Source organism: Pundamilia nyererei, unplaced genomic scaffold (genome assembly GCF_000239375.1).
Source record: "Pundamilia nyererei isolate P.nyererei 1_Seehausen unplaced genomic scaffold, PunNye1.0 scaffold00327, whole genome shotgun sequence".
Taxonomy (NCBI): Eukaryota; Metazoa; Chordata; class Actinopteri; order Cichliformes; family Cichlidae; genus Pundamilia; species Pundamilia nyererei.
In genome coordinates, this window is record NW_005187728.1 from 37,701 (window position 1) to 60,230 (window position 22,530).

General features: G+C 40.5%; 1 protein-coding gene across 2 annotated transcripts in view; it reads right to left on the minus strand.

Moving 5' to 3' along the window:
• The window catches only part of arap2 (ArfGAP with RhoGAP domain, ankyrin repeat and PH domain 2), a 165,837-nt gene that overhangs the window by 30,640 nt on the left and 112,667 nt on the right, over window positions 1–22,530 (minus strand). For both annotated transcript variants that reach the window (XM_005751799.2, XM_013915588.1), the window contains exons 16-22: window positions 18,882–19,026; window positions 12,113–12,215; window positions 11,174–11,372; window positions 3,609–3,672; window positions 2,883–3,046; window positions 1,990–2,202; window positions 1,666–1,771 (exon numbers count right to left, since the gene is read on the minus strand). In XM_005751799.2, the coding sequence (XP_005751856.2) occupies window positions 1,666–1,771; window positions 1,990–2,202; window positions 2,883–3,046; window positions 3,609–3,672; window positions 11,174–11,372; window positions 12,113–12,215; window positions 18,882–19,026 (994 nt within the window). The remainder of the gene's footprint in view (window positions 1–1,665; window positions 1,772–1,989; window positions 2,203–2,882; window positions 3,047–3,608; window positions 3,673–11,173; window positions 11,373–12,112; window positions 12,216–18,881; window positions 19,027–22,530) is intronic.

Consider the following 22,530-nt stretch of genomic DNA (forward strand, 5'->3'; position numbering starts at 1 on the left):
CCGGAGAAGCGCCCGAGAACACATCGTGAACACTTCCTGGCCATCCAGTGTAGATGTTAGTGAAACTGTTGGGAAGACAACGTTGGAGAAAAGTGAAAATTTTATTTGTACTGTATAATCTGCAGATTCTGACAGAAATCTGCAGCTATCCTTTGAAACACCGCTCCTCTCTAAAACAGCAATAAGGATAATTATTAGGACATATGTAGATAACAAAATAACTTTATAACTTAAAGCAAAAATTGGGAAACATAAAGTCTGAAACAAGTCTTTATATTAAGGCCATCAGTCAAACATACTGTTTGCTCTGTGTCTAAACAGAGCGCGTTTTGTGTGACGTCTTCTTTTGCGCATGCGGGCCTCTTGGAGGGTTCACACTAGAGCGCGTTTGCTGTCACATTGTATTTGTAGTGTGAACGAGCAGACAAAAAAAATCGGATTTGTTCCAAAAATCGAAAGTGAGCTTTAAGACCTGCAGTGTGAACGTAGCCTAAGTTTGGGACATTCTGCTCGGACTCCCTTGGCCCAGAAAAAAAACATCCTGACTGTTAACTAGTTATGATAAGCATGTTGCAAAACCTCTGTACTCTACATCAATCACAATAATTCAATTCAGTCATAGCGCTGAATGAAGCTTCCCACCCTCAAAACACAGAGTGCTAACTCTTTCATGAGCAAATCGCAATGTGTATATAAAAATCATAAAAACCAGCTTTATTTAATCATTTTATTCCTAACAGTTACTATATCTGTGTAAGCTGAAGCTACAGCATTTGGACTGCACTTTGCAAGATATGTAAAATATATATAATCCAAAAAGCTATGAGTAATGTTTTAATGCCAAATCGCAGCACTGACTAGCAACATTAGCTTGCTAACAAATAGGTTGCTTTAGCTTTTAGCTGCTAACTAGCTCTGTGGTGCTAAAATAATGCTCTGAAACAGCTAGATGTGCTACTTTTAAACGGCTAAAGCTATCTTCTTAGCATTCAGCACTGTTTTCCCTTCCACTGAACATAATTTTTTAGAGTATGAAAGTTTGTTTAAGCACAAAAATTTAAATAAAATTAGATTATAGCAGAAAAAATATATACCTCCCTGTGAAGTCTAACCACAAGTAGGATAAATTTGGTTAGCTAATGCAGCTAATTAGCTTATGAGCTTAGCTGTTTTCCATGTATAAAAACAGCTACAAAAAGCTACAGAGAAATAAAGAATCTGGCAAATGCTAGGATTTTCAACAGGTTTATCTGGTAGGCTGATATCCTTCCACTTATTTATGGTTATTAAAAAATAGTCCCTGGTCTCTCTCTCTCTGTCTGTGTCTCACCCACTCTGTCTGCACTGTGTAGGTGCAGCAGTTTCCACTGCTCCATCTGTAGCACATAATTAGTGTGGATAGCGAGCGTACATAAATAGAAGATGCATTTTAGAGTACAGGGTTAGTGGTTAGAAACCAGCTCTGTCATCTTATTTACTGTGTTGTGTTATTTTTATTAATACAATGTTGTTTAAGTCGTCTTTGCGCCTCGGGTTTCGAGTTTTTAAAAACCCTTAAAGTTTCCCTCCCAGAATGTAAAAGTTGACCTTTGTAATAAAACAGCTTCACTAACACAAATGCTAAACATGTCAGAGCTCGATGCCTGTGATCTCGTGCGTTTTTACCTGTAAAGATGCTGCAGCAGGGCTTCAAGGGTTGACCTGTTTATCTTTGGCAAGCTCTCTATGAAAGCGGAGTACTTCTTCACTCTCTGCCTTTCGCTCTTCTCATCTACCGAACCAAGCAGAGAAGAAATATAATAAAATGAATAAACACAAGTACAAAAGCTTATGTTCAAACACATGCCACAAAAGGGTTTTTACAATATGTTTAAAATTACTCTGCAAATTCACACAGTTTAGCATGGTGGACTTGTGTATTTCTCTCTTTCCTACAACTCTGCAGACTTTGTAGTGTTTGACATCCCACATGCCAGAAAGCTCACACACCCAGAGCTGACACCCAGTATGGATAGAGCTCCTTGGTCAGTAGTGCATCTTCTGCCTGAGACAAGAAGCTCTTCAGCGTGTCAGTCACATCCTGAAGTTGGTGCTCCTTCTCCCTCAGCTTCACATTACGGGCATCATGGGTGAACTCCTCCAGGAGGTGAGACACTCGACCAGGATTCCCAGGCCTCTGGTAGACTCCCTCCTGGCACAAACCTGGGTACAGTGTCAGAAGACAGCTGATTAATAAGAAATCGCCAGCTTCCTTCTGCACATGTTCTGTCCAAATGACAAATAGCTCTGCCGTGTAGCATCTCCAAGAGAAAATGACAGCATGTAGATTTTCTATATGGCAGGATGCATTTATAGAAAAGTAAGCAGCCCTATGGACAGTGTGACTTGTAGGATTTAACAACGTTGCATAAGCACATTTGAATCTAAATTGCAGGTGGAATAAAATTGTCAGTGCAAGGTATATTAACCTTCTGTGCCATTTCACAGTCTCACTCAGAGTTAACTTTTATTCCAATCCCTCATTATACAGCACACTACTTACCGTGACACTGTAAAAGTCCACATACATTAACCAAGCCAGGACTCTGTATGATGCAGTTTCTAACTTTGTATGGAGCGTTCCTCTGATTAACAGCAGAGTGCAGTTGTGCTACATTTATTTTCCACACTTCTAAAACAGTTTTTTTAAAAGGGAAGAGATAGGATAATGGCAGCGCATTGCCAGACAACATTAGAAAGCATGAAACTCTCATCGCAACACAGTGCACTGGATGAATCAGCTGCTCAAGGGGAAATCATAATAATAGTAATGCAGAACTTTCTTTTTTCAAATTAAAGAAAAACAACAAACTCTTTTAGCTGAGAGATACAATGTAGCTCACCATACTGAGTGACAAAAGCAATGCAGCTGTCGACTATAATAGGAACACCGTTTTTAGTCAGCTGTTGGTCGCCGAGCGCATTGCCGTCTGTGCCAGCAGCCAGTTTGATAGCAGAGTGCCACACGGTGAAATCCATCTTGTTGAAGCCATGAATGTAAACTGTTCTATTTATATATATGTGAAAAAAGAGAGACAGAAACACAGTAATTACTGGTGAAGAATGCCATCCTGTGATTTGCCCGTACAACACGGCGCTTCCTATTCGATGACCTTAAGTTCATATATTTAGAAACGCGCTGCTAAGTCATTAAATTAACAACCGACATGATTAAAGGAATCCAAAGAGCTACAGAACACACGTCTATAAACAACCGCTGGTTTCCCAGTAGGTTTGATCAAAAAAAAAAGAAAGAAAGAAAAAAAAACATACAAACAAACAGCAATTAAAGACAAAGTTTTATTGCACAACGCTAAAAGCGAGACTAAACTGGTTGGCTTGTGCGAGGCCTGCGATGCTACGTGCCATCTCACACCTTCTCTCTAACTGAGGCGAGGTTTTAATTACCTTGGATGGTTACAGTAGGTAAGGTGCATTTGGACTAACAAGACAAAAGGCTGAGTTGAAGCTAACAGGACCGCATAAAGCATATTGTTGCTGTATTGCTAATACAGTTCCAATTAGCACAGGCTTTTTTCCTCTCCCTCCCCCCCCCCTTAGAGACATACCTTCCACACGCCACCATCAGCAGGACTTGGATCTTGTCCTCACCCTCAGTATGTGTGGAGACAGCTGGAGTGGGGTTAAAAAAAAGGCAACAAGGTTTAGAAAATGCAGGCATACATTCAAATGAGCAACATCTTTAGAATTATTTGATCTCACTCCAAAGCCTGAGAAAACTTTCGCCATGGAACTTGAGAGGTGATGCATTCATTCATCGGCTCTTAAGTATACATTTGCTGTTTAAATCAGTTAAATAACACCCTGCTAAAATATATCTAGACATATCTGACTGGGCTTTTCAAAGGTGTAGGTATACACTGGGAAAATGAGATAAGTGAGAAAACAGTGCAGTGATGGAAAATGCCAAATGCATTGGAGTTAATAGCGTTTCCTTGTTGTAATGGGAAACATGATTTCAGGCTGTGTGCGAGCGTCTGACGGCCGAGTTAAACAAGCGAGGGAAGTGGGGCGTAAACACTGGTTTCATTTGTCATCAAGGTTTACATAAATTTGGTTGAAATGCAACTAAACAAGATTGCACTGTGCGCAGTATTTAAGACATCAAATAAAAGACAGAAAGGAAAGGAAAACAGATACAAGGTTACTGGCATTCCTCTTTTGCAGAATCAATCTTTTGAAATCGGAATAAGAGTGTAAGATCCACAGAAACTGGGCTCAGGGACTCGAGCGCTCTGCCATAATCTCTTCTGGGGCTTCAAACAGCTGCTTGGATCATAGCAACAATCACACGCAGCAGAGAAAGTACAAAAAAAGATATGAGGCTCTGCACAAATCTCCTAGCAACAACATCTGGCACTTTCATCACACTCGAGCACTGGTTGTGCTCACATATATAGACAGAAAGACACAAAATCGAAAAAAGAAGCAAGACTTCACCTTAAAGAACTGTTGAATTTTGGAGATTGGTCTGTACCTCAGTAGAAACACTTGCTATACAATTACATGCTTTGTTACAGAAGATTAAAAATCGGGGGGAAATGAGCGTTTTCGCTTCGTTTCTCCTCACAGAGACAAATCCTGTGTAGAAATCTAGTAAGTAACAGTAAAAATAGCAGCGCTGGCCCCAAACAGCCAATCAGATGGTCAAAATTTTGTGTGTAGTTGAAATTCAGTTTCTATAGTGTGGTGGCGGGCGTATCTACTCATTACTAAAGTACAGATGGATATAAGAGTGTATTTGGTTTCTTCTTGGCTGACTGTATCCATAAAAAAGCTATCCTATACGTGTGCTATAGCTTGTAACAGCAGGGATGTGGCACTCAAAGTGTCCTGCATAGAAATATATAGGAGAATCCATAGTTTACCAACTTATTTAAATATTATTTACTTAAAACCACAGTTACTAAGGCCTAGACACCAGCTGGTGACCACCTAGAAAAATCTGATCACTAAACATATACATTGCCCAACCAATTGGTGGGTGGTTAGTGGGTGTCGCCATGGAAGATGCTAGCTTATCTGTAAAATAAAGTATAATGCAAACTGGAAACGGATAATTTTCGACACAAGTAAAACGTATTGCTGCTACCAAAACATTTGAAAAAGTGCAATTTCTCTATGGTAAATGAAGTGGTTCTTATATAGCGCTTTTCTACTCTGAGCACTCAAAGCGCTTTACACACCTTGCCTATGAAGGTAAATGTTCTCCGTTTCCTGTTTGCATTGTGTTTTTCACTACTAGTTGGCAAGTAATTTGCGAGTGTTTGCAGACTAGCTGAGATCTTCCATGCAAACTATTGGTGACCGCGGCAACCTACTGAGGACCAAAAAAAATCACAAGGTTTTCAGTACAGCGCTGTGCACTTCTGTGTGACCAGTTTCATGCTAGCGACTGCAAGCAATCAGTCGCTAACTGGTCAGGAAATATACATGTTTACCAAGTGACCAGTCTCTACCAGGCCTGTGTTAAAAGGGCAGCAACCTCTGGCAATGACTCATTTTTCCCAAACTACCGGTTGTTGCCAGATGGTCCCCAACAAGACTAGTTCTCTGTGATTGAGGACTGAGGTACATGATTTGAGCCTGACCAATTTATCAGCAGGCTGCTGTTATTGCTATTACTTTCTATTGGCCAATTTGAAAGTGAAAGTTTTAAAAGTAAAGAGCTTCTGTTATGTGTTGATGTTGCATAGTTTGCCCACCGGAGGGCACTGTGTAACACATGTCTTTGGAACACCACAAACACGGTAAGCAGCAAAATCAGGCAAAGCATACACAAGTATACACAAGTATATAAATAACATATACGTTTTATGAAAATCCATACATACTTTGGAGTATTGGATTTTTAATTAATCAAAAATCAATCATTGTATTTATTTAGGACTCTGGTAGAATAAGCTAAGGGTGATGGACTGGTTGGCACACAATGTTAAGTTAATGCTGTGTACACAGAGGAGGAACATCATTTGGAAGATAAACACTTTCAAACTGCGTTTTGTGGGAAGGTTTTTGCATCCCGGTGACCTCTGAAATAAAACTTATGGCTCTCGCCTCATTGATTTAGGCAGGAGCTCGGTCCTAAAATAACTGTTCGATGGCAATAAGCTGGCTGCTGACGGGAAAGACGTGCTTCTACAAGGACTGCTGGTTACTTTAACTCAACTTTAGAGTGTCCTTCACACTTTGTTTCTCCAGGATTAAACAAACAAGATATAATCTATAAATTGGAAAGCTATACAAGTCGAGTTATATTGATTTTCTACCCTTTTCTACCCTTTGCTTTCAGTCGTGCTAAAACTAACCCCACTATTAATCTGGTTCAGTCAGACTCTCGGTACCCTGAGGGGAAAAAAATAAGAATTCCTATGTGTGTAGTTTATTCTTTGTGTGAAATATCCATAACTGTCATTACTTTAGAGTGACAAGAAAAAAACTTTTCAATTTCCTCTACTGAATATTTAACAGACTGATCAATAATCTGTACAGACACAATTCAATTTGTTGGCACAAGCGAGATAGACGACTGGTAAAAGCATTACACATCACAGTGTTATTTTGGCTAGCAAATCCTTTGTACTCGTATAGGCCTTTGTATGTTGAGCTAAACAGCAAAAACTATTAATCCCCAAAAGTCTCTCTTAACAAGTAATTTGCTTTTTATTTTCTTTGGCAGATTTTCAAGGGCACAGTGTTTCATTCTGATCCAAGCAACAAAAGGGGAAAGCAAAGAACTTCAGAGACTGATATTGACTTGAGAGAGGTTTATTAACAGTGTTATCAGGTAAATGTAAAACACTTGTCATAGCCGTTTGAACAAACACACAGCAATCCTCTTTTATCCATCTTACAGCTCAGTTGGAAATTTTTTATTACTTAATATGTTTGTGTGATAAGGAACTAATTCTGCGGCCTTGTTCTCTCTTTAATTTGCGCTGAGCTTCCTGGAGGAAATTTTCATTAAGTTTTTGTTCACAAAATGTGAGCAATTTTAAATCCACATTTCCATTAGCGCATTTTGATTCCCCTTTTTATTTTTACAAGTATTATGTGATAAGCTCACAATATGACCGTCCCACCTCTGCAGGGCTTCGGGTCTGATTACACACGGTGGTGTTTTAGGAACTGAGCTGTCAGTAAATACAACTGGAAAGAAAGAAAGTGGATTGTTTTTATTTTTTCCCTGTACTTGCAACTCCTGCTGGTTGTCTATGGCATGGAAAGATACTGTAAATAAAAGTCTATTTGTCAGACTATTTATATGTTTTAGAAAAATGACTCATCTCAGTCATACAATAAAAGATGAGCATAGCTATCATGAATCAGACTGTAGGATTGATAACACTGCATGCTTATTGGCTAATGACTTGCAATAGACAAGTTGGTGTATATGTGTATATATCTTGTGTATATGTTATTAGCACCACAAATTGAGCTCTAAAGTGCTACAAGAGGTTAAAGAAATTCCAGGGAGGACCTTCATCAATGTATCTGGAAAAGTGGACTTACATGGTATTCCCCATTTTCCATAACAGCACCTTCAAACTTACTGATACTGTTCAGAAAAATCAAATGACATATAACATATTAATGTAACGTTGTCATGTCATTAAGAGAAAAATTCTAGTCTAATCCGAATTGGCTATTTCTAACATTAGCATCCATTTAAAGATGAATTATCAGCGACTTTGAAACACGTGTTAGCTGTGACCGGCGATTGTTACATATCTTAAAAATGAGTTTTTTAAAAATCTAATTTTGCCTTAAACAAACCTCATTGTGGACACATTTTAAATGTGACTGCCAAATGTGCTGGACAGCAGTCTTGTGCTGATGCCTATCTCAAACTTTAGATGATTGAGCAGAGCAGTGGGATTAACTTCCTTTTTTTCTATTTAGGCCAGTGCCGATAGAGAAATCCACTGAGAAAAATCGCACTGAATGAGTTTAAACTTAATGTGCTTATCTTGTTTGAAAACCTTTCATTTCACAAAGTTCTGGGTGGGAAGGCTGATTTGTGCACCGTGACAGGTTAATGATTATCGAGCTCTATCTGTCATTTTCTCCTCATTTTACTTTGCTTCTTGTTATTTGTGCCGCAGATATCTTGACACAAGACATCACAAAAAGATCAATCTCCTCTCAAGTACACAGCTGAGCCCCCGGGAAGCCGCTTTAAGACGTATTGCACTCTCATTCTTTTGGGGATATGATTCTTTTTTGTTGCTGTTAACAAGTTACAAGTGCTTCATAGCCAAGAGAAATGAATACCGAATAACTAGCAAGGATCAATAAATCATTATGTTTAGTCATTGGGCTGAATAGAGAATAAATGACAGTCGAGGCAATTAAGAATAAAACGAATAAAAGACAAAAATTAAGGCTTGTGCTTTATCGTCAGTGGGAAATCTTTTTTAAATGCATTTTAGAGGTGACTGGAATGATTATAACTCTGGCAGCCAGATGCAAAAAAAAGAAAGAAAACATTCTCAGACATCACAGTTGCAAATAAAACTGATGCAGTCTGAGGTGAACCGTGCTGGAAACATGTTTTGTTTTTGTTTTTTTAATTGAAAAGTGTATTTATTTAATCCCCGAGTGTTACACAGGGGCACCTTTCATGCGGTGGTGTCACTGTAGAGAAAATAACAGTTAATCCCATGTCACAGGCTGTGAATCCTAAAGGGATCCTTTCAGTGCTCCAGAACCTACCATCCCCTGACAAAACACAGTCCCTTCTGGCGCTAACGGCTCCCCGGCTGTGACAAATATGGTTTGAGAAAGCCGGGAATAAAAATGAACACCACTGCAGTTCTTTATCCCGCCCCAGGTGAGAAGATGGGGCGGCGCTCTGCGCGATTTGATCCATGTCGAGCTGTAAGTGGATTAAAAAGATCCATTGATTCTCCCCTCCTTCTGTTCGCACATCACACTGGCGCAATTCATTGAAATGTTCCAAAATCTTTATTATCTGCCAAACTATGCGTGAACTTTTGAGCCTTCCACGCTGACTGGCAGCCACTCCGCACCGACTGTCCTTTAAATAACTTGCAATTTTGCCAGAAATGAGAACATATTGGCAAAATTCGTGTAAGTGGGCTGTGGGAACAGTGCTACCGTGACACCCTCATACTGTGAACATTATGTGGCTTTTTGAAAGCAATGAATTCTTCTTCTTCTAAAAAAAAAAGAAAAAAAGATCATGTTTTCATTAAAGATTTTGTTAGCAGCTCTGGGGAAGCCGAATCTCATCTGAATGACGATTGCCTGTCGATGCATTAGGTAATATTGACATTTACTGACCTCACTCTACCGGAGGAGCTTCTTATTCTCTCCTCTGCTCCTCCTCTCCGAGCTTGTCTTTTCTTTTTCTTCTTTTTCATATTATGGAAAACTAAGTTAGTCAGATAGAGGAGTGAGATTCAGCTGAAATGTGTAATGGTGTGAGAAGCTGAAATGTCTTTGCATCCTCCGACATCATTAAGTAGGTATAAATGCAAGCAGTAAGAGGGTGTTATGGATTGGTAGTTTTTTTGGAAATTACAGAGAGTATATGAAAATAGAGCGAATGCTACAAAGCCACAAATCTCAGCACATTCATCATGAAGTTACAGCAATTGACCGCTGACACTATCAAGCAGAAACAGATATGGTTGCTTTGGGCTCTGAGATTAAAAATGAAAAAAAAAAATCTGATTTATTGCCTATTAGAGGCCCACCAGAAGCTTTTTAAGGGATTGTTTGCTCATGTAGACTGTGGCAATTTAGGGAAAGCTGAGGTATACAGTTTGTGTTAACTAAGAGAGCAATATAACTTTTACTATTTAGGTTCAAATAAATTTTATGTGTACATAAGTCAGTAATGGGTTTTCTTTTAAAGGCAGTCAGGATTAAAGTTTGGGGGTTTTATAGTAATTCAAATAAGTCCCACAATCCCCCTCAATTTTTCCTCTGCATGAGTTCCAGATTGCTGAAGTCCAGGGAAGATTTTGTCAGTGCCAACTGGGAGCACCTGGACCCTATGTTCCCAAACTGTAAAAATGTTGTTGCCACGTCTTTTTGTCTTTCACTCACCTGCCTGTCTGCTAGCATGCTAGTAGTCATACATGTCCATACCACTGATCCCACCAGTTTCCACATCTAATTAGATTTGCATTTAATGTAGCCAAGTTTTTTTTTAAAGTTACTTTGTTGAAATGCAAATAGTGTGCCAAGCCTTTTTGTTGCAGCCTTACGAGTTAGGCAGTGACAAACTGGGGGCTCGTCCGGGATTCAGACACGGGACCTCTCATGTTTAAACTGAGAATCATGTCTCTGTACTAATCCTATAAGCTAAACTTGCAGTCATGTAAAAAAGAAAGTTTTTCAAATGAATCTCTGCAGTCCTGTGAAAGACGTACACCCTATGATTCAATAGTTTGATGAGCCAGCTTTAACAGCAATAACTTAAAGTAATGGTTTTCTGTATGACTTCTTATCATTATTTCACATCAGCGTGGAGGAATTTTGTCTCACTCTTCTTTATGCTGCTTCAATTCAATGAGGTCTGCAGACATTTTTTATATACAGCTCTGCTAATGTATTCAGTATTTTAATCAGGCTGAGGTGTGGACATAAACTGGGCTATTGCAACACCTTTTTCAGCCATTCTTCTGCAGATCTGCAGTTGTGCTCGGGATCATTTCCCTGTTGCATGACCCAGTTTCAGTCAAGCTTAAGGTGTCAGACAGACAGCCTCACATCTGACTCTCGAATACTTTGGTAAACAGAAAAGACAGCAACCTTGCTATTGATGTAATGCATTTTTTAATATACTTGGATAAGATGATTCATGGTTATTTGTCAAAAAGGAGAAGTAAAGCCAAGACTTTCAGGAGCCAAACTATGTTATCATGGACAAAAAGTTATTAGAGCAAAGTTTCTTCAACAAGACAGGGAGGGTCTGTCTATTAAATTCAAGTTTGCTGGACTTTCAGACCTGATTATGCACCACTGAACCTACGTTGAGTTACAATATCTAACTTCTTATCTGGCTAATGATACAGACGGCAACTTCACTGAGCTCCCAGCATGAGCACACAGTGAGAGGCAAGAGGGAAAAAATGCTTACTGAGTTCTTGCAGTTGCTTGAGTTGAAGTACTTCCTCCTCTCCCTCCTCCTCTCCTGAGCTGAAGTGCAGGGAAGAGCCTTCCAGCATAAACCAGCCCATCCTCCAGTAGTACAGGTCGTGACCTTCTTTGTAGTGGAGTCTGCCAATCAGTTCACTCTCTTTCCGCACTAGTCCCTCAACTTTAGGTGGGATGAAGCACTGCGGATCCGATAAGTAAACAAAAAGGAGTCTTATTTATTAGGAATGTCTATAATTAAAAACACTGGCAGCGGCCAGTGCTACCCCTCAGCCTCCTAGTACTTGCATTGTTATTGCAAAATATTACATTGACAAGATTTTCTGAAAACTTGACCACTGACCTCTAACCTTTGGGTCAAGGTCACTGAGATTCAATATTTTCTGAGATTTTTAGTGGATACACCTGTGTTATCAGTTTCAAAATCCTAGGTGACGTCCCTGTCAAGAAAGATACATCCATGATATAAATTTGAAACCTCTATGTTGCTTTGATCTCGACTGCCCGGCAGGGTGACGACAACAGCCTATTTTATTGTTTTTGGGGTTTTTTTAAATGTGAAACTAATAGCACAGCTGAAGCCTCATTTTCCTTAAACAGACACCCGTAGACACATTCACTGCTATTCTTTAGACACTAGGCTGCAATTCAAGCAGGAACAATCAACTGTGCCTAGGTCTAAAAACGAATTGATTAAAGATGCTGTGTGTTGCAGTGTCCATGATTGGGTTTCCTGGGAGTTGAGGATAAAACAGGGACAGGTTTGTGTAGTGTTGAATGATTCTGTCAGTACGTGAGGGAAGGGAAAGAGAGACTACATCTCTTAATGAAATAAGCAAAGGTAGGTTGAGGCTCACTGAAGACACAAAGAAAATAATTGTTTACGAGTGTCATTGTGCACTGTATCTGCAAACTGTGTCACCTTTGTTAGCGCCTGAATCCAGTCATGCTGCGTTTCCTGTGTTTCCGCTCCGAAAATCAGCAGTCGCTCCGTCTGCAGGTACAGCTCCACGGTAAACACAGCCCTGCCAGAGATGCACAGCTCACTATCAGATACGAGGAAATGAAAACGGCCTAACAGACGCACACAGAAAAACAGAAAACGGCTAACGAAGCATCCAAATCAAGCTTCAGTTTTCACGCGACCAATACATACGTTAAATCCAGGCAGATCTGCTGGGCAGCTTTCCTGAAGCAGCTGAGAGTTGAGTGCCTTTCTAAAGGCCACTTCTGTTTTACATTCCTCTACCAGATTTGTTTAAGAGTGGCGAGTTTGTTTATTCACCACTCCTATGGTGCTCTGGCACACACGTTCATTAGTATTTAGCCTCTATAATGTTCTATATGTGGGATCTTTGCTGTGCTCTCAGTGTCTCAGACTTGTTGCAGAGACACACTGCCAATGTACAGATACCGGCCATTTCTTTATATTTTGTTAGCTTTTCTATGCATGAATGATTCAAAGGTCAGTTTTAAGTGGCTTAAAATACAAAATAAAAAAATCATTCCTCTATAAGTGGTTAGGTACAAGGACCGGAGCAAAAATGGGTTAAAAGAAAAAAAAGGAGAAAGTTTTCATTAATTTCAATGCATTAATTTAACATTGCCTTGTGGTGCTGTAATTCATTAAACCACATATAAAATTTCATGTTCCTGTCTAACAAAGCGGTCAAACAGAAACTGGTACAAATAAATACATTCCTTCAAAGAACCATTACTAATTGCAAACTGCAAAAACCATTAAAGTTGTTTTACTGCAAACTGGAAATGATTATCAAAAATGTTCACTACAGCACAGTTCAAGCAGACTTTGGCTCATGTGTGGCCTCTGTATTTAGTGTTTTTCCCACCATTCTATACTTTTAATGCGAAACACACTTTATGAGGCGTTATCCCACCTCACGTGTTGACACAAATGCCATCGGCAATCTGTAAATAAAGCAACAACAAAGAAGCCCCCCCCCCTCGTATATCACAATCACAAGACTTAATTGGTTTTCACCCACCAAGCTCGAATGTCTACATTAAGAGGACAGCTTTTATAAAATTAGGAGCAGTTGGTTGTTTTAACAACATTTAATAACAATAAGATTCTTGTTGTGATCACTGTACAGGTCTTTGCTTAAATGTGTTGCATCGCTGGATATTCACCTGCCTGAAAACATATTTGAGCATAAAAATTGAAGGTGTGCGTGCACCAAACACGTGAAATGAAAAAAAGGAAAAAGAGAAAAAGAATAGGCAGTATGCACTCATCCATCCCCACACTCGCAGGTAAAACCCTTGCTGTCTGCAACCCAAAGGCAACTATTAATCTTTGTTGGTCTTTCTCTTCCTGTTGTTTCTGCCTCCATCTCCCTCAGTGAAGGTGCACGGGTCAGAGTATCACTCGCTTAATGGTCGGTACATACTGGCGAGCAGTAGTTCCCTTTCTATTGGTGCGCTACAACGAGGGCAGCTCTAAATGCTACAGCGACGGCTGTTTAAGGTGGCGTGTCGCTGGGGTCACGGCAGCGCCAAGCTGCTCGCTTCTAAAGCGTGTCAGGGGAACAGGAGAGACATGGGTGTTTGTGCGCTCTTTGCGTGACCTGGCCCGCCCCCTTTCCCTGCAATCCCCCCCTGCTGCCTCCGCGCTGGGAGGCTTGCAGGTGCTTGTTAGAAAGGGGGTCCTAGAGGGAGTGCGAGGGAGAGAGCGGCGGGGGCGGGGTTACCTTGATGCGCTGGGGAAAATTCATTTGTAAAGAAAGGACAAGAGAGAGATGAGAGATGAACGCTGCATCATGAGAGTCCCAGAGGGACGGAGCGGCTGAGGGGGAAGAGGAGAGAAAGAAACAGGAAGCAAACTAGAAGGAAGGAGAGACAGAAAGGTGTTGAAATAATGATGTGAGCAAGAACATGAGCTATAAGAAGCAAACATGGGTCACTGTTTTGTGTTGTACATGGCATCAGTTTGAAACGGTTTGTCCCCTATGGACCACCTCACGGATAAACTTTATCTGCACAACAGCAAACTACATGTAGTTATCAAACTTTATGCCTTTAAAAAAAGTTGATGTGGACACCAGTTTGGTGGGAGAAGTCAGCTTAAGGCAGTAAGATGGTTTCTGCCTTTATTAAACGGTGATCAGAATTCGGTCCTGCCTGCCCTGGTACAGGGTGCAGCATTTGTTCTCATGGAGCAGAGAGCTCTGCAGGGATATTTCTGTCCTTGCTGTTGTTTAAATTTAAATTTAGTTTGAAAGTTTAGCTGTTGTGCAACTTTCAGGCAGGGGAAAAGAGTCACTAGGTTGGTTATGCACTGTAACAAAGGACAAAAAAAATGATACAGATCACAATCACGCTGCAGCAGGCGAGCGACACACGAGGTAACAAGCACACGACAACAATAGAAACACTAATTTTAGTAAAGAGTTTACTTTGAAGTCACTCATTTTCCTCTGTCCTGTAGTGGGATTTATTCATAGACTGCGAGATGACGTAACTTTGAGATTTCTTAAAAAGGGACCTGTTTGCGCTCCTTTCTCTCAAAGTACATACACTTGCACATGCGGTTAGGCTAATTGGTGATTCTAAATTGCCCGAATGGTTGTCTGTCTCTCTTACCTATCCCTGCGACAGGCTGGTGACCCGTCCACACTGCACCCACCTTCCCCCCCTATGACAGCTGCGATAGGTTCTAGACCCCCATGTGACCCTGAATTGGATTAGCAGAAGAAAATAAATGGACAGAAATAAGAAAATGAACACATAATGACATTTAGTCTCTTGCTTTGTGATGGTTAAAGTGCAACCAAAGAGGTGATTCAGTTAGTTTACACCTCAGAAGAGTCTGAAGTCTGTCTTTTTATGTGAGCCTGAGCCTGACCATCTAGTCTTAGTGACACATATCAGTCAGTTTTATCTGAATATAGATATGGAGATGTTCAAAATGTTGTCCTAGATGTTCAGCTGTCTGTCTGGTCCCACCACGTTTCCACAAGAGAAATTAAGGCACCTATGATACAAATGATGCAATTGTTAGCAGCCCAAGAAACTTTATTGCACGCCACGCTGTGCAGGACGGATCTGATAAACTTGGGTATGACATCAAGTTTGATGTACATGGACATTAGAATGATAATTCCCAGCTATGTCCTCCTGCGTGGGGACAAAACAGTTTTATAACACGCTTCTGCCGCCATAAATCAGCTATATTTCTTCTTTGTCTTTGTTATTTTGCATGTTTTACCTCAATCTACTCTGTCTGGCTTTTGTTTTGTTCGCACAATGATGCCACTGCTGCAAAGATCACAGCATCACCCTAAAGTTTGACCGTCAGTTTCCTCCTAGGTCGACCAGATGAAACCAGATGGAACCGCTCTGCCTGTGCAGCTTTGGAGGCATATCCAAAGATATGATTCTTCCACACTTCTCATCTTTTTATCCGGGACTCTTTAAGTAAGAATTTCAGTTCTACTACTTTGCACAGATGAAAATCAAATAAGGAACCCTCAATTTTCACGCGCATGCTGCCACCTTATCACAGCAATCAAAAGAGCTCTCTGTCCTTTATTGCACATGTGAAAACTCCATGATTAAGGAAATATTTCACACATTACTGTAAAAAGCTGACCCTCCTTATTAGAGACCAGATTTTTAAATTGGTTCAATTCAATTTTCAAGTAGGCTTCAATTACACACGTGCGTGCTATTTTAAGTGTGCTGGAAAATAGTTTTTTATACTAAGAGTGAGTTAAGAAACACTTCCTCACAGAGGAAACCTGCTGTACAAGACTTACCTGTGTTTAAATGTGCACAAACTTATCTACATGTATTTTTGTAGTTTTTTAGTTTCTCCTCAATGCTTTCGTGTACCTCGGAAAAGCCTAAACTCCCTGCCCTACATAGAAACGCCATGTCACTTGCAAAGTCGACGTCTAAGCTCTTCCAAAAAGCTTGTGTGCGAGAGGAGGACATGATAACGAACATGACAGATAATGAAACCGCACCAACAAGCAGCTAAAAAGGACGAAAAAGAAGCAGTTCCAGGGCTTTTAGCTAAATCTGAAGGTTGGAATCGACTTACAAATATTCTTGTCAGAACAGGCAGATGAGTAAGAAAATAATTTTTAGGCAAGGAGAAAAAAAAATCAACTTATCACCAGCTAACATACTCCCTTTGCATTAATTCCTTAGGAGTGGATTTCTAATATTCATAAACTTTAGCCAACGTATGTTTTGGGGCTGCGCTATAATTCACGGTGTCCTCTGCCACGGTGAAATTACCCAAATGCCATGTTTAATGGAAATGACACCTACGGTCTCCTGCAGCACGGTGATAGGCTGCTGGTGGGAGTGTGTCATCTGCATACATTAATATTCATGAGCGGCAGACAGTGGAGAGGTGAGACGTCCCGGCTCTCTCCGTGCACGGGCATGCTGGGAACGCTGGAAGTTGCAGGATTGAGACGGAGCGAGGCAGAGCTTAATCTAGTGAAACGCACGGCCATTATGAGCGCCAGCGACGGAGAAATAATAGCTGTTGCCGAGGTCACGCCGTGACCTGTAACTGAGATTTATGTGCAGGGCTAAAAATGGTGCAAGTCGATGCTGCTTTGTAGAAAACTCACCAAACACGCACACGCATGATTATCAGTGTAACCTGTCACGGCAGTGTGTGTGTGTGTGTGTCCAGCTCATTAAAAAAGGTCAAAGTTTTAGCAAGCCAGATGTGTCTCTAATGGCTGTATACATAACATTTACAAATAAAAGCATTGTTTCCTCTTCATAACATCTGCTGCTATCATTAAGGACTTGGCTTATGCTTTAATCATAAGCAGTTATCAGACTCCGAGCTCGGGAACAGGGGGACAGGCACATGAACGCACATACAGGATGCAGTGGGAGTGTGACGCACGTGAGCGGGGACGTATGGGGACATCTGCTGATTCTTTTTTTGAGTGTTTGTACCACTTCCACAAGAAATAAATAAATAAGGAAATAAAAGTTTGTTGTCAAAGCAACTTTCTTTTGCTGTTTTTTGTGGTGTAGCTGCATCATAATCTGACTGAGGAGTGCTGAACGCAATCGGGGTGAGGTGGAACGGTAACACGAACACAGGAAGTGGCAGTTAAAACTGCATCCCCACCAAAGTAAATAGTAAACATAGCGCTCATAAAGCCCTGATGGTTCTGTAAAACTGAATAATGCTCAGTCTGAGGTTATGCTAATGAGACACACGACGAGGGGAAAGAAACAGAGCAGAAGCCTGGGTATACATCCACGTCAAGCAGGCTGTGGTGCTGCAATAGATGAATAACACGTGCGGTAAAAATTATTTTAACCAATAAAAGAAATAAATTATTCAAAATGCCTTTTGTGTATGTGTGACACGTGTGTCCTTAAAGCAGATTTAACAATCACATAAATTATGATTTAGTAGAGAGGATGCAAATGAAGCATTTCAAAGCAGTTTAACTGCAGGGTTGTGCTGCGTATGCTTATGTACGAGGGATGTGCATGAATAAGAGTAAATTTAAATGTTGAGTGTTTATGAAAGCCTTATTACCTTGTTGATCTCCTGCAAAGTGTAATTTATGTGCGGTCCCCACATACTGGATTTAAATTAATGTTAAATGCTCGACATTAATAGCACAGCAGGGAAAGCTGTGAATATCTGGTATGACCAGGATGGGATGCGTGACTTGCAGAGGTGTCCCTGGCTCTAAATAATGGCACACAATAAAGACGGATTGGTGTGAAACATCGCAACAACTCTGAAGGTCATCGAAGGTTCGTAGAGATGCGCAAAGCCAGAAAAAGCTACAAACGCCTTTATGAAGACCAAAGTGTAAACCAACCCACAAAAACACAAATCATCTATAAGAAAATAGCTGGCATCATGCAAAGATCACACCAAGTGCAGAACGTTCAATCCTGAAAGTGGGCCAAGTGTAGAAACACAACATCTCTGCAGAAATCTCTAAATCTGCGTTTGTAGCTCCACTGTTAGAAAACACTGAATAAAAGTGATGCTAATGGAAGCATTGTCCCCCTCTGATATCTCAATTTATTTCAAGTTGAAGGCTTAGGCAAAAATTTATAATGTTTTGTCTGAAAGCGGAGGGAAAAAACCCTAAAAAATGTAATTACAGCACGGGATAGAGCACAAGTAGAGGGAGCATCAAGGTTTGGGCTTTGCTTCGCTACCTCGGAGCCTGGATAGATTAACTGACGGAATGACAAATCCAAAATTGTACGAGGTGATTTTAAGGAAGAGTTTCATGGCAAAACTTAGAGGTTGGCTAATTTAGTAAGACAATGAGCCAATAAGAGCGAGGTTTAAAGAACTGTTACAGTCTCATGGGCTACTATAGGACATGTGATGGTGTTTGTTGCTGCTCTGGGAGGTTTGAGGTTATTTGAGGTAGTTCTCTCTGGACAGCTCATATTGTGAGTTTAAAAAAATATCATTATGTTTAAGAAATACATAAAAAAAACAAATGTTGGCACTGTCTTACACCCATATTAAAATAACAGCAGTAAAATAAGTTTGATGTTCATTTGAAAAGAATCAGTTCAAGCTTAGGGGAACACAAAAAGTTTTGAAATCTAGTCCGTGATTTGGACTGAAGTAATTTCCTGAAGCCTTTAGATTTTCTTCTTCATGTACTCACTTTCACTAATTAGTTGATTTGTGTGTGCATTCATACCCAGCTCCAGTCATCGTCTCTGTGTGGTTGACAGCCAGGCTAATGACTTCGGTGGCGTCCACCCTGCCAATGGCTGAAGGGCTTCGCTCGCTCTCATAGTAACTCAGGAAGCCGCCTTCCAAAGTACACCAACGGCGTGCCATGTCTGAAATTCACACATACACAGAAAGCAGCATTACAAATACTGTGTATAAGGCCAGGCCACTTAGTCATCCATTGGTGCATTCCAATGATAGAAAAAAGGACGTAAGAAAGCTTCTGAAACTACTAATTAAACACTAGTCAAACTTGTATTAAAGTGGTGACTGATAAAAACGCTGCTCTTTTGCTGCCGGAGTTCGCTTTGTTTTCAGCCTTTTGGTTGCGGTGGAAAAATGTGTACTACCTTCCCGGTTGGGGAGTGGTTACTGGAGGTTGCTGGCAGTCAGAATCAGAATCAGAAAAAGACAAACTTTATGAATCCCAGAGGGAAATGGAGTCAACTGGTAAAGTGAGTCGCAAAGATTGTTCTGGTGCTAGTGGATTGTTGCAGTCGCTGTTGCTTTGCGCTGAAAATACCAACTTATCTGCAAAAGCCTTGGTAACTACAAGCAGTGACAGTTTGCCTTCAAAGTTAAAGATATAGCTTACTGGCACAACTTTTCCTTTTAAGGCAAACAGTTGCCACTTCACGTTTCAGTACCATTCAGGAGTTGGTTAGCAAGGTTTTGCAGACAAGCTGGTGAACACAAGCAACAGTTTTCTGTGCCACACCATGTAACTTTTTGCAGTCAACTGCACCTACCGGCAGCAAGCAGCCTCCTGCAACCACTCGCCAACTGGTCAGGGAACGCACATTTTTCCCTAGCGACCAGTGGTTACCATGCGGTTGGCTGGGGCCTTAGCTATTTTATCATATACTCTTAAGGGGTTTGTCTGCATATACATTACAATATTCTGATCTATGCCTGATGCTTTTAACTGTTGCTCATCCATCACTACCTAAACTAAATAATGAGCTTCTAGGTGGGACCGTGTAATGTTTCTGAACAGTCACCATTGCTGTGGCCACAACAGTATGATCTTCATGAGCCAGTTCATGGTGCCAGCGGTGTTAATGCAAACAACCTGATGAAACAGTCATCATTGACAAAACTTCCCCCAACTGTGCACTTGCTGCTATAAGTCACATGCCTGATGTGAAAAAGTTATGCTGACTATTGACTTCACCTGATCAATAGTCAGGTGAGCTCAGCAGTCAACTGACTATTGATCAGGTCCCAAAGCAGGAAAGGCCCTCACCAAGACTGAAGATTGAAAAATTCAACATCATAAACACATTAAGTCTTTATTGTTGGCTGAATAATGTATTTATCTGTTTATTTTTTGTATATAAATATGATTAGAGCTGAAATCAATCAACATCATTCACTGAGTGTGAGAAACACTGCGGTGCTTTACTTAACTTGCTAAAGTTTTACAGTGATTTTACTTTATGTTACAAAAGTAGGCTAACATGTTAAAAATGACTTATTTAATTAATTTACTTTCACTTTGAAATACAGTAATTAAATCACTCTATAGTGGTAAGGCTTTTCCCGCTTTACCTCTGTAAATAATAAAGACCTGGAAAACATGGTATTACAAAGGTACGGGGACCACGTCTTTGTCCACCTGAGGTTTGCTAGCACTGGCCATTTGGTAGCCAATGGATGCTTCTGATCCAAGCAAACAAAGTAAGAGGATGAATGTGTTTGTTTAATAACAAAAAACACACACACAATATGCATAACACAACTGTACTTATAACAATATAATCTTCATTATCTTTGGAGATATATTTCACACACAAACTTGATTCCACCTTGAGATAAATGTGTAGCTTGGACTCTTATTTGACCTCAATATGTTTATTATCTCTACTGTAAAATGTACATTTGCATTTTGATAGAACTGGATAAACTGTCTATTGTTTGTAAAGTCAGAAAAAGCCATTAATTAGAGGCAGTAATCTGAGTGATTGGCTTCGGGACAATTAGCACCACTCGAACCTTATTTAACTCAGCTAATGACTCTCTGCAAGCCGAAACAACACTTTCAAAAAAACTGTTTAAAAGTTCAGAGATTAGACGTTATTGCAGTTTTCACAGACAAACTGCAGCAGATGAGTAAATGTCACATGTCGCCTGCACACGCTCTCTTTGTGTGCAATTAACTCATAAACCAAACTAGTCAGATAATGGTACCACACCACCTACAAGTGGATATCCTTACACCATCATCTGATGTGCATGTTGTGGTTGTCAGCACACATGCCCCACCCACCTGCTGATCAGACCTTCTGTTTTTGGGAGGCAGCCAATAAGAAGAAAGTTAAGTTGAAGGAGCCTGAAGTGGCTTTTTTCAGGCACTGGAGGAACTGAGCAGCTGCACCAAGACCCAGTAATACTGTGATTCAAGCAAAGCTATTCTGCTCAAGTTAAATAAATCGTCTTCCTGCTGCTCTCCTTAGGGGTCACCTCAGAGGATCACCTGCCTCCGTCTCATCCTACCCTTGTGTCACACCAACCCTCTGCATGTCCTCCTTCCCTACATCCATGAGAGTCCTCTGTGGTTAAAGCACAACATTTTAAAAAGCCTTTCAGAAATGATGTAAGTTGAGTCCAAATTGGGCAGAAAGACTGTGGTCTCCATTTTTAAATGATCAAAAGTAGTTCTGGCATGGCGTGAGGAACATCTCACTGTTCAAAGCCAGATCTGCGTCCACGTGGCAGTTATTTAAGAAGACCGCACGTCAGTTTCAATAAAATATAATATACACAGCATGTGAGGGCATACGCACAAACGCATGCACGCAAAGATGTACACACTCTCAAAATTAGAACTGTTAAGAGACTCCAAGCAGCAAGCAGATTTCAATCAACAAACATGATCTCAGAGGAAAAGCTGGAAAACACACACAACATTGTCTTTCATGACTGTCTGACTGTGCGATTTACATAGCCAATGAGCATGAAGTTCATGAAAACATACCTAATTTTGGATTTTCAAAGTCACCGTGCCATCTGCTTTTTTGTTCCGCAACAAACATACACACTCACTCACACACACGCATGCACACACACACACAAACAGCTTCCCACCCCACACCCCCTGTCGCTTGCGACTCCAAAGTTTCCACTGTATTCATCTCATGAATATGCTAATTGTGCATTCCACTGCCAACTGTGTGTGATGTTTCTGAAGGAACAGATATAGTTCCAATAAAAAGGAAGTGTCTACAACTGGCTGTTAAAAGAAAAACGATGTGATAAGCATGGGAAAAGGAGGATGTCAGTTTTGCTCTATTCACCCTTGCACTGCCTCTCTTTGTGGCTCTTTCTGACTTTTCTTTGTGTCTTTTGTCTAAGAAAAAATAACTATTTGGACACAATTCTGTAAACAGCTTTAAAAATGCAGTGACTAATACCTAACTGCTTACTGTGGCATTAAAAAATACTTTTCTTTTGACCCCACTTCACTTCCAAGAAAAGAGTTATTCCAACAGCTAAAGATTCATCATCTCCATTTGAAAGCGACCAATTTCTATTTGTATGTAGGACACACACACACACACACACACACACACACACACACACACACACACACACACACACACACACACACACAC